Source organism: Aspergillus fumigatus, chromosome 7 (genome assembly GCF_000002655.1).
Source record: "Aspergillus fumigatus Af293 chromosome 7, whole genome shotgun sequence".
In the NCBI taxonomy this organism is placed as follows: domain Eukaryota; kingdom Fungi; phylum Ascomycota; class Eurotiomycetes; order Eurotiales; family Aspergillaceae; genus Aspergillus; species Aspergillus fumigatus.
In genome coordinates, this window is record NC_007200.1 from 14,283 (window position 1) to 26,944 (window position 12,662).

The 12,662-nt window shown below is 45.4% G+C and overlaps 2 protein-coding genes across 2 annotated transcripts; one reads left to right on the top strand and one right to left on the bottom strand.

Annotated features, from left to right (window-relative positions):
• Nucleotides 1–2,227: 2,227 nt before the first annotated feature.
• On the top strand, nucleotides 2,228–2,551 carry AFUA_7G00100 (uncharacterized protein; the record flags this gene model as incomplete). The annotated part of the gene is made up of 1 exon (XM_077805131.1): nucleotides 2,228–2,551. The coding sequence occupies one exon, from the start codon at nucleotides 2,228–2,230 to the stop codon at nucleotides 2,549–2,551; it is 324 nt and encodes a 107-aa protein (XP_077661262.1).
• A 3,103-nt stretch (nucleotides 2,552–5,654) lies between these two features.
• AFUA_7G00110 (putative secretory lipase) lies at nucleotides 5,655–7,064 on the bottom strand (the record flags this gene model as incomplete). Its single annotated transcript, XM_741824.1, has 1 exon — nucleotides 5,655–7,064. One exon carries the CDS (start codon nucleotides 7,062–7,064, stop codon nucleotides 5,655–5,657), a length of 1,410 nt encoding a protein of 469 aa, XP_746917.1.
• Between the last annotated feature and the right edge of the window lie 5,598 nt (nucleotides 7,065–12,662).

Here is a 12,662-nt window from a genome sequence, read left to right on the forward strand (position 1 = left end):
GCTGTAGGAACAGGGACCTGTAGAAACTCCGCAAAGACTAAGATTTAACATACTAGACCACACCCGCTTCCTTACACTTCTCGCCTCTAATATAGCCAACGTCAGGAGCTCGGCAGAGAATGAAGATGAACTAGACTATCTTGCAAATGGAATTACTGCAGCCATCCATAGCTTATATACAGCCTCTGCAAACAAGTCAATACCCTAAGGGGGAGGCTAATAATAGTGGAATACCACGTGCAAGGAGGCATTATAAGACTACCGGGCAGGACTCTGCACATAGAAAGACTTTTAGCAGGTAACGCAGCGAGCCTGAGAATAGTACTAGAGAGACAAGATTAGCGCGGTAACCGAGAGCAAGGAGGTGTTTGATATGTTAAGATAGCATAAGTTAACAGGCTCCTACTGCAGCCCCCTACTTAAGGACCCTTTAAGACTAGACAGCCCCCCAGCGGTAGCCTTACAAGAGAAGCAGGATATCATATCCCGGAACCTTCTTTAAAATACCACTAAAGCAGGAGATATCCTGCTAGATACACCAGCAGTCCCATCTAGCTCACTGCCATTCCCTGATGTAACCATGGCCTAAGTTAAGAAGTCAGTCCTATAAGCAGGGAATACAACCCCTGGGGCTGACGAGCTACCCACTTGTATAATCAAGGTGGCATGGCCCCTGATCAAAGACAGAGTCCTTACACTCTATCAGGGTTGCCTTCAAACTGGCTATTATCTAAAGTGCTTTTAACACACAGTTCTAGCAATAATCCAAAAACCAAATAAGTCTAACTGGTCTAGCCCTAGGTCATATAGGCCTATTGCCCTCCTGTCAGTACTGGGCAAAGGCCTTGAGAGACTAATTGCCTAGAATATAGCATGGATTGCTATCCAGTACAGAGTCCTGGCTAGTCAATAGTTTGGGGCCCTGCCTCTCTGCTTAGCAACTAATCTGACTACATCCTTGCTCCATGATGCAGAACAGGCCCTTAACCAAAGGCTAACAGCCTCACTCCTCACCTTTAATGTAAAGGGAGCCTTTAATAGAGTCCTTCCTGGGAGACTTATCCATCGACTGCGCTCGCAGGGCTGGCCTGATAACCTAGCTCACTAAGTAGCCTTCTTTATCACAGGGCGAGTGGTACAAATCTGCATTAATAGTGAAATAGGACTAGCAACAGAAATACTCTGCGGCCTGCCATAAAGTTCACTAGTATCCCCTATTCTATTTATGCTCTATCTAGCCCCCTTATTCTGGCTTGGAGTTCCAAAGTCCAGGTTTGGATACGCGGACGATGGAGCTATCCTGGTAATCTCACTGTCTATTAAGGCGAACTGCTAAAGCCTATCCAACTCCCTACAAGAAGCCCTTGACTGGGCCGCTATAAAGGGGATCACCTTCGCGCTAGATGAATATAAACTAATCCATTTCTCACACTGCAAGGCTGACCAGGATCTAAGCCATACACTAAGCATTATAGCAGGCCCGGTCACAGTCTCTGAGAATACAACTCGCCCTTACCTGCGTTGGCTGGGGGTCCTCTTTAACAAGAAGCTCAGCTTTAAGTACCATGTTAGGGAGACAACCTCAAAGGCTCTGATAGTTGCAAATGCCCTCTATGGCCTCGGGAACACAGTCTGGGGAATCAAGCCCTATCTCATGCAACAGGCAGTGATAGCCTGTGTGCTCCAGAAAGCCTACTTTAGCGCAGAAACCTAGTAGCCAGGTCGCTTGTGCCCCTGCCCCTGTGTAGGCTCTATCTCAAATCAGGTCCAGGGGCAACTTAATAAGATAGCTAAGGTTATACAGACAGGTGCTAGAGCAATTCTCCCTATCTACCGCACAACTCCCTTGCCTGCTTTATACCAGGAATCAAGGCTCCTACCAGCAGAAATTAAGCTTAATTATATAGCTACATCAGCCGCGATCTGTGTTCGTCGCCTAGACCCTTACCATCCCCTGCGCAGGAGGGCAGCAAAAATTGCACAGACTGGCTAGGCAACTAGCTGTTTTGCACGCTAAGTACTAGCTCTACCAGTATCAGAGCAGATAAACCCGCTGTAATATCCCCCTTAGCTCCCAAGGGAGGCACAGGCGGATGCTTAACTACGAATAAAGGCACCTAATAGACTATCCAAGGAGCAGGCAGCTACCAACTTCCAAGACTTTTACTCCTCTCTCCTAAACACTAATATAAAAGTCTTTACAGATAGGTCTAAATTACCTAACAGAATGGCAGGTGCTGGCTTTACTCTATACCAGACAGGAAGACTATGTCTCCAATCATTATTTTCTCTCAGGCTAAATAAAGAGGTTTTTGATGCCGAAGCAGAAGCAGCTCTTGCTAGTATAAAAGCAGCCATGCAGTATCATACTGCACGCTTTACTACTAACCTCTGGGTCTGCCTAGATAACCTAGAAGTAGCCACTCACCTGCTCTCGCCCTTTGCAGGCTTATCCCAAGAAATTTTTGAGACCTTCCAAACCCTGGCCTCGACCTGGCTTAAGCAGGAGAGGTTCCCCTACACTAACGGGGGCTCTGTACGTATCTGCTAGGTCCCTAGGCATGTAAAAGTCCCTAGGAATGAAGCAGCTGATTAAGCCGCGAAAGAGGGAGCTGCCTTAGAACCCCCTATCTCCTAAAAACATTCTTTTGCCTTGCTTAAGCGTCAAACAAAGGCTGCCATGATCTCTGGCCTATAGAAGCACTAGCAAGCTGTGGCCCCGCAGCCCTACTAAGATCTTTGCATCACCTCCTCCCCCAGGTGCCCTGATGAGCTATGCCTCTCGCGCCACCTTCTCAGGCGGATCCTAGCAGCTTGTACAGGGCATGATGATTTTGCAGACTATCATAAGCAGTTTAACTATGAAGACGCCCATCTTTATTACTAGTGCAGAGCCAGGAAGTCTCCAGTGCACTTCTTCTTCTACCAAATAGTTAAGAGACGCCTACCCCAACCCCTAGGGCCCCCCTCTGAGATGATTCCCTTCCTTCTAGGAACTGCAAAAGGTGCAGTAAAGCTGGCTGCCTGGCTATCACAGACTTAATTCTTTGATGATATCTGTCTAAGACAGCCCCTGCCTAAGCACGCCTGAGATAATACAATCCTTCTTTAAAAAAAAAAAAAAAAAAAAAAAAAAAAAAAAAAAAAAAAAAAAAAAAAAAGAGGAGGGGGGAAAGCAGAGACGCGGAGAATTGGCGGATTATAGTGCGGAGATAGATCCATGCAGCTGGCATCGCAATTTAACCTACTATAGCAGACCTTCCCCATGACTGAGGCAGCTATGTGAACGCGCCAAAGTCTCTTGTTTGTACATAGAACTAGCAATAGTTAGAGACACCCAGGGCTCACCCCCTGGCGGCCTTTGCCCTGATTAGGGATAGTGGAAAACATGCAAGTCACGAGACACGGCTGTAAAATACATACACACACACACACACACACGCCTCTGAGCTACGTCCTGTCTATAGAGCCTACCTATACCAGTTTGCCCTGCAACCGGAACAGATAGATATAGATTCCTGTAGCCAGCCTGAGTGTTAACTACCTCATCAACCTGTTTCTGTTTACCTGTGACCTCGTACCTTGACAGGCAGAGTGTGGTAAGATGTAATCATGGTAAAAAAACCAAAAGTCCCTTTTGTACAAATAGTCCGCCGTATCAGGAGTGAGCTAATAGGTGGCTAATGTAATTTCATTGTTTTTGGCCTAGTTCTCCCTAGAATCTGATGCAGTATCTGTATATACATTTTCTCTCTGATATTCAGGGCAGCCATCTGCTCCACCATGTTTTGGCTCTCATGGGTTGTTTATCGAGCGACTCTGGATAAGGTTTGAAGGCCTCATGGTAGCCTACCAGCTGCGCTAAGTGTAAAGACACTCATTCATTACCTGGAAACACTGTAAGCTGTTATACCCATAAGGTAAAGGGGGAGTGAGTGGAGGCTTACCACAATAGAGAAACTGTCAGAATGGTCTGCTGAGATAGGAAGGCAGTAAAGTACTAGCAGAAATAATATAGCAATGCGCAAACAGGCAGGTAGGGAAATTCTGAGATGATAAGGCCAGTGATAAAGCAAGTCCAGTAGTACATGTTACTCTTCTTCTCTCATGCCTTATAGATATCATAATAGTCTATAAAGAGGCTGGAGCCAGGAAATGACACCTAGCACAGCAAAAATAAAGTAAAAGATAGTGAATAGGTTTTGCTGAAGATCTGTTAGTGTATCTCTAATCATCTAGAAGGTGAATTTGTTTAATAGCACTAGGGTAATATATATCTTGAATGTATTATTAATGTATCTAGTATTCTAGAAGAGTGAGATATTCATGCAGTATATTATAAGCTTTTATTATGTCCATAATGAAGCTGTAAATTCATGTATGCTATTATTAACAGTAAGGGGCCGAGCGACAGCTTCTGCAACCATAGTATCTAGTTCCTGAGATAGGTTGCCATATTCTAGAGACTGCAACCAGAACTAGTTCTAATCTTAACCATCACCTCCCATCCCTGTCACCACATCATTTATATGCTCCACTGGATTTGCTTTAGGTGGACAAGGGGTTATATGGCAACCAAAGAATTCCTTAATAGTGTTTGCATTCCGGCCGATGTCTCCAAAATATATGGTCTTTCTGTCCCTAGTCAGTAATAGTATTTTACAAACTTCTTCAAGCCCCCAGAAACTATCCTTGCACTGAGTTGAGCCTCGCCCTGGCGTCATTGATCCTTTGCATGGCTTTATGAGCCTGACGGACAACCGTTATGGGGGCCACATCCATCCACCCATCCCAGACGCGCTTCTCTCGCGAGCTCCGCAGGAAACATAAGCCGAGATGTACGCGCATACACAACAATGCCTCTAAATATGCACAGTGTACAATGCTTGGTGCAGAATGTGCCATCGGACAACAGAGGAAAGTTGGGAAGCCGAAGAGACCGGTGGTTTCTGCTCATGATGCGTCCAAAACGCCAGGACTAAAGTCAAGACCAAGCAAGAAAGCGCTTCCAGGTGAATTATTAGAGCGGCAGAGCCAGCTTAATCCTCATGGAAATGTCCATCGTTCCTAGAGGTCTATGACTGGCCCGGAGTCAGCCGGATAGTCTCTCCAGCAGCCATGCCAACACTAACACCGTCTTGAGTACCACCAGCAAATGATAACTTCTCTCCATCACAAATATGGTTTACCACAGCAATGCTTTTATTCCATGATGACTCGCTCACTGGAAATGTTGGCCATCTCTTTGATCGAGACCCTCTCTTGCCCGACTTCGACTCGGCCTTGGAGTCTTGGACATCACAGACACAAGTGTTCACTTGCTTTATCCAGCAGCTATTATGCGCTCCAGGTACTCTGTCAGTACTAAGACAGGCAATCCAGTGGGCGATATTGAAAGCTTAGACACCATGGCCACACTTTCTAAGATCAACATTGACTTACACACCCGCATTCACAGCTGCTGAAAGGAACAAGGCGTTCTAGACTTGGATAGAATCCTCTACCGAGAGAGCTCGTTGGTTAATCCTAATTACACCTTGGCCGAGTTCATGCTAAATACATCGGAAGAGTTCTTGCAGATACTGAAGCGGCTCTGTAGCTCGCTTACAATATGCGTTCACAGTTCCTATTTTAAGATCATAGATTTTTGAATATCATCCAATTACAAATGTCCCAACAGGTGCCGACAACAAGGCCAGGAGGACCTTGATCAGATCAATACCCAGGACGGCTAAGGTTCGGGGATCTAGCAGTCCTGTTAGGGCGGTTTGCGTCTTGCAACCAGCACGAGCAGGAACTCCGTTCATCCGATCCTTCAGCCACAACAGCGCATTCGGGACTCCGATGACTGCCATTGTCGCATGATTCGACAGCTCATCCCTGTAATATTCGACTTTTCCACCGGCAGCACAGTAACCAGAAACCAGGGCATCCGTATCACCGACCGGACTCACATCATCATTGGTGGATTTATAGACGAACAACGGGATGTCGGGCACATGCTGTCCCATTGCATTTTCGCCAAGAACTCGTGTCACTTCAGGATCTTTTAGCATATTCGCATCTGTGATGTATCTGTAGAAGTCCTGGAATGAGTTTGTGAGGAGGTCTTCAACGATGCACAGGTTCTTGGTCTTCACAAAGTCCGCCTTCTTAGCGGGAACGAGATGATCATAAAGAATTTTTTCGATGGCCGGGTATTCATTAGAGAGGCCTTGCATCCCGGCAGGAAGGAGTCCTGCATATATGCCCTTGTTGACTGTGTTGAACACCGGCATGATCTTTGGAACTGTCCCTCCAAGCGCCGCCCCGGCAATGTTGAGCTCTGGCGCATACGACGCCCGAAGTTCTGCAGCTAATCCGCTCGCCAGACTTCCCCCAGAATATCCCCAAAGCGTGATTGTGGCCTTGGGAGAGATGCCTGAAAATGCAGACGACCTCAATGCGGCACGGATATTGTCAAGCACCACATGTCCGGAAAGATTATTGGCGAGAAACGTGGCATTTGGACCCAAGTGATCAGGTACAGTCACTACCCAGCCTTTGTCCAGTGCGGCGATGATCAGGACCAGCTCCGCTTGGGGCATGATCAACCCCAGCTCATCGTCGGTGGCCGAGTCAAGCTGGAAGGCGTACGACGGGGCGCAGTTAGGGTTGGCTGCGTCCTCTGCTGCTTGGAAAGAAAGCAGCTTGGTGTTGTCTGCATTGTGCGGAACGAGGATGGTCGATGCAGCCGCAATGGGCTCACCAAAGGAGTCCGTTGAGCGGTACAGAAGCTGATAGGAAGCTGCAAGATTGATCGGGGCAAAGCCAAAGGCTGAGATAGGATTGGGGGGATTTCGCCATCTTAAAATGGTGCCAGGAACAGTGGATTCAAATCCTTTCGGAGCACTATAGAATGGGTCTTCAAGGGGACGAACAAGCGCATCTCGGCCGGTTGGAAGAGCAAAAACGCTCAAGGAGAATGATACCATCCAGAGCTGTATTGCCCAATGCATCTTGGATGCACTGTGGGAAACTCCAAACTTCTGACTGCTCTGTTCTTCTGAGCGTCCATGCTGCATTTATACAAATTCATATCCTTCTCCAACTGATAGGATAATGAGAGCCCATCACATGCAATTCCCGAGTCGATGTAACGTCAATCCTTCGACTCCTCTCTCGTATGCACGCGACATGATCTAGTTAAACGAGGGAATCCTTTTCCGTATCCTGACCCACATCGAGTGTCGGTCCAGGCAACAGAGCATCCTCCATTCCTTCTTCGTCGGACGGCACATTCAAATGGAAGTACTTATCACATGTGGGTGACTGGCATGGAAAACCGAGGAGCAGTCGAAGCGGAATTGCTTTGCTGAATACATCCAATTTGCCATCCATCAAATGATAGCGGAGAGAGCCCATGCGACATCATTGTGTCTGTCTGCGAACTGCTGGACTGAATATTATGTTTGTGGGTTTTGCTAGATTGGGACTTGTTGACACAAACTCCAGATATATACATGGATACTGGTACAGCAGAGACAGAATCTGATTTCGGCTGATTTGCCTGATGCCATGGGGGAAGTGTAATGAAAACCTGGCAAACATATGCACACTAGTTTGTGTTCTCCATAGTTGGGTAGAACAGTAACCCCATAACTAAGTCTTCCTCTTACTCTCCAGCAAATGAGACAGCAGACGTCATAGACACTAACAATTACATGCCAGAAATGGTGGTTCTCCCCGGACTGTGAAGGAAAGTCAACGCCAAACCCTCGGCTGCAACTCTTGCTCTGGATTGGCCTGGGTTGTACTTTGTGAGTCTGTTCAAAGACAATACAAATCATAATCAGAATCACTAATGACTCTTGTTCCATCATTAACCATATAATATCCACTTCTGAGGTACCACATGCCCTAGATGAATGCAGAAGCTGGTTTAGCAGGTTGGCTGTGTTGGGTACTCTGCTAATAACTAATTGCTATTGGCCAACATCTAAAGTGTTTATACTATCTCATCCGCATAACAGCAGCAACAGGGCTTGAAGTCAACATCAGCCCCTAACATTTTTGTTTACCATCCATGACTCTCACTATTCTAGATATTCTATCCCCAGTAATTCTGGTGTGTATTAATCCTGAATAAACAGCACCTGAATAAAGCTCTTCTTGGTGGACGCATTCCCTGTGAGCCATTATAGTAAAGGTTGAAGTGCCTCTCTCTACAGATGACAATCACTTGATTAGTCTGCCGCAGAACACATAACCACAATAGACAGTAACTTAAATTCCATAAATGCCGGACTTTGCTTGTGTCATGAATAAAATAGAACTTTAAGTGCCCTAGAGATATTGCAATAAGGTATCCCACTCGTTGAAGCCCAAGTCCTAATTCCTGTCACCCTTGCCATAATCTATATCCAAGGACAATGAATGCTCTCATGAAATGCTGTGCTCCTTGCAGTTAGCATCTATATAGACTATTTACATAAATCACAAAGGCACTCTCCACCAACATCACTTCCCATCTCCCCTTCAAGGTTTTCCGTCAAGCCTCCTCCAATTCGCTTGTCAAAGTGTGGACAGAAAGATCAGACATGCCTTCGTGCATGGGGACCGGGAAGATCTGGTTTCTAATTGGGTCATCGGCTGCCTTAACTAGCGAAGGAGCTGGTAGCAGCTAAACAAAAGCTCAATTCCGGAGAGGGAGCCTGAGAACAGGGTACCACTTCTAAGGAAGGCAGCAGGAACGCAATCACCTAATCCCAACAAGGGGTACAAACAAAATGAGGTTGCCAAAAAAAAAAAAAAAAAAAAAAAAAAAAAAAAAAAGAGTGCTTTAACAGGGTCAATTATAGAGTTAGAGTAAACAAGATGGTCTAAGGAAAAGCTAAAAATGGCTCCTCTCCTCAAGGTAAATGAGGTATAGGTAATTAATAAGCCAGCACTTAGACAGTAGTGCCATGATAGTTGAATATAAGGGACCATGGCCACAAGCGACTGGGGGGAAACCAAATAGCATTAGGCCATGGTGGTGTCAGCGACTATTATATATAACGCCGAGGATTCTGAGCATGGGTTGGGCTTCTAAGACGGCATAAAATATGCCATTTTGGCCGCTTAGCTACCTGTTTCAACTTTTCATCATTATATATATTATTATTATTGAAATACTTAACAATCAGTAAAAACAGCTAAAATAGAAAGATGAAGAGAAGTATAAATGTGGTTTTAGAGACTACTCTTAAACCCTTTAGTCTCTAAAACCACATTTATACTGTTATCCTACTCTTAGAAGTTAAAAAAAAAAGATAGCTAAGATAAATACTATATATAACCTGGCACATGGGATCCATCGCTGTCGTTCTCTGCTAGCCGCTACTTTAAGAACAAGAGATATAGTCCTTGGACTATATACTTGCTATCCAGGTAGCCTAATGTTATTCTAAACAGGTATAGGGTTCATGAATAATATAATCATTCAAATAGAACTAAATAATCTGAAGGTAATAGAAAAATGGTAATAAGAGGGATAGAAGCAAGGACATTAAGTATGGAGACGGCTGCGAGTTGTACCGTATGCCAGGTCTACTTGAACAACCTCAGCCGTAGTGCTCAGATCGACAGTCTAGAATGGTTGGTTAGTATATAAAAAAATCCCGGTATGAAACGTACCTAGCCAGGACTGATGCTAAATCCTCATTTGAGTTGGGGCAATGACCAGCTCTACATCCCTCACACAACTCACTATCATGCGGACCTCTGCTCTGACCACTATAGTTGGGTCGCTGCACCTCAATTCCATTCCATTTTTTGAGCCAGTATGCCACTCTTTCCGCATAGCACTCATGATCAAGGACTGGCCGACCAAGGGCTCTGCAATTCTTGCATCGTTGGTGATACACTCGCGCATTATATAACCCTCGGGGGTACATGCGAATTGTCATCGCGATCTTTTTGCTTGACCAACCGCTAGAGTGACATCCTTTGTTTCGGCATATGAATCGACCCATAACGTTTGTGTCCCATTCCTTGATGTTTGTTTCCTCATCATCGGCGTTGTAGAAGTCTAGTTGCAGCCCTTCCTCGTTTAACAACTGTGCTACATCATCATGAAGCTTTGGGTGAAGTGACCACAATTTTGCGGCTTTGGGTCCTTTTCCTCGCATTTTTGAACCAGCGTGCCCGGTAGTGGGATGTTCGGATGTCGAGAGCTTGCGTTGAGAATTTGGAATCTGGCTTAGATAGGCTTATGAACACCCATTTGAGAGAGTGGCTACCCCGCTCAAAGCCAGTAGCTGTACCTGCTGAGGACACCACATCGCTGGCATATCAGATTTGATTGGTAGATATGTTTCATGTGGTGTAACCTGTTCAGGCGTCGCTATCTACATACTTAGCCCACAACGCGCAGGCATGACTGCAGATAGCTGGACAAGCGATTACTTCTTTCACAGAGATTCTAAAGATATAACCTGGAAGTGGCCTACAAACCATGTAGGAATGACCGACCTGGAATACAGTAGAGGAATAGCGAGTTTAACATTGGCCCCTTACACCCTGCCATGGCATATACGCCTGCTTGTGGCCGACAATTGATCTTTGCGTAGGCTAAAAATAGCGCCTGTTGAGAGCAATCCCAACGTACCCGTTGCTTACCAACACATCAAATTAGTTAAGGGAGGCGACCAGTCGTAGCTGCAGATCAGCTGGGAGTGAGGGTTTGGTCGCGCGCTTGGGGCCATGTCAGCCTTGCGAGAAGCTCAGATGACCTAAACCCCTGGCGACGCATTGCAGTGTATGAGTAGACACCTATAGCTTGCATAGCCATTGATCTTGATTGGCTAGGAAGCTCAAAGTGCCAAACTTCATATTACTGCTATTATAGCTACACTCCAGAGCTTTAGCACTCAAGTTTTAGGATTATTTATTCTGAGTTATTTATCACTTAGTGCTATATATTGCTCACAGATCTTCCATCTCTGATATAATAGTATAACAGAGCATCAATAACGCAGGTAAGTAGAAGTCTGTTAGCCATCAAACCACTACTAAAAAGGCGCCTAGACTTCTGTTTCTGGCATATTCTGGTTAACAAAGTCCTATACTCTTTGGTTGACTAAGTGACATTTTGATTAATGTATAAGTATACTATAACTCCATACTACATGAAAATAGCCTAGATCCAATTAATACCTATATTAAGTCACATACCCATCTGCACTGTACAGAGTACATCTTCCTACATTTAAATGCATTTTTATTGTTGCTACTATAGGTCCCTACTAATAAGATAATATAAGGACATAAGGAATAGGTAGAGATTAACAGCGAACACAAAAAAACAACACGGTTCTGCGTTAGTTAAAGTTTTCCTTGACCTCAAACCCTCCAGGCCCCATTTATATTCTGCGTGTCTCCCATCTGGTCCAACGGATTTGACTAAAGGTACACTTTTCACCCTGCTCCTGAGGTCACGTGTCCTACAGCAACAGGGCTGGGTTCTCTCGACTTCTTGTCTTGGTGTCTGGTTAATACTACAGCAGATTGATTGCTCTCTCTACCGAATTCTCTCTATAAATGTATGGACATTTTTACATATGCGATTCAAGCCTCCATACGATGACTTATATTCGCACCCGCTTTGAGCGCCTCTTCTTGAAACACCACATATCGAAGCGCTTGCTGCTGAAATCGGCCCACCCATAAGTGAGGAGAAATCAAGGTCGTTCTACAAAGGACAAACGGTCAACTACCCACGGGAGTGGAGATTTTTTTTTTTTTTTGTGCCTTGGGCTGGGTGAGGCTGGAATGGCGTCACACGGTGCCGGAGATTGCGACAGGTGACATGAGTGGTCAGGGTTTTATTAGGATTCTACCTCTAAAGGAGGTGTTTGACGAGTGGGAAGGAATACTAGAGCAACGATGATGATGAAATTGCTGAGTGCCAAGAATTCTGCTCTGTGAAACTATTTGACTGGTTTGGGCTAGAGGCATGCATTACATCTCTCCAGCTCCCCCCTTACCATAGCAGCAGTGATAACTCCTAGGGTCAGCCCAGCAAACACATTGCTTTCCACTATTGTGGTGAAGAGCTTTATAAGACATGATACTCATTCAACAAATATATTGATAGACTGCTTGCCTCATGAGGTTTCTGGTACTGGCTAAAAACCCTGTGTACTGAAACACAGGACAGGGTAGAAACACAGAAATTATAGAAGAAGATGCCGCCAGTTTTTGAAGATTACAAGAAGGAGTTGTTTCAGCCCCGAGTATGAAGGTACATTTTTTACATTTGGAAAAGCTTCCGCGAAACACCATATTGCCAAACTGCTGAGCCGGACTCTATTTATTGAAAATATCGTTGCACTTCCTCACCCTCCGTTGCCTGTTGAAGAAGTGGTCCCCTAGATCAGTAGGGAGGATAGTAGTGTAGATAGAGGTATCTGGAAAGAGATTGGTCTGCTTTTCGGTCCCCGTCCTGTCACCGATAAGTCCAGGCTCATAGGCCATTCCAGAAGTTCTGACCCATTACCTCACCAACGGCTTCTCTCCACAATTCAAGCTCTCTGAGCTCTTCTTTCTGGGACACAGCTTTGTGTCTCCTGACGTTTGAGCTTAGGTTGTCCATCGAGTTATCGATAGCCGACTTCGATCCGCTTCCAGTGCTTTCACCC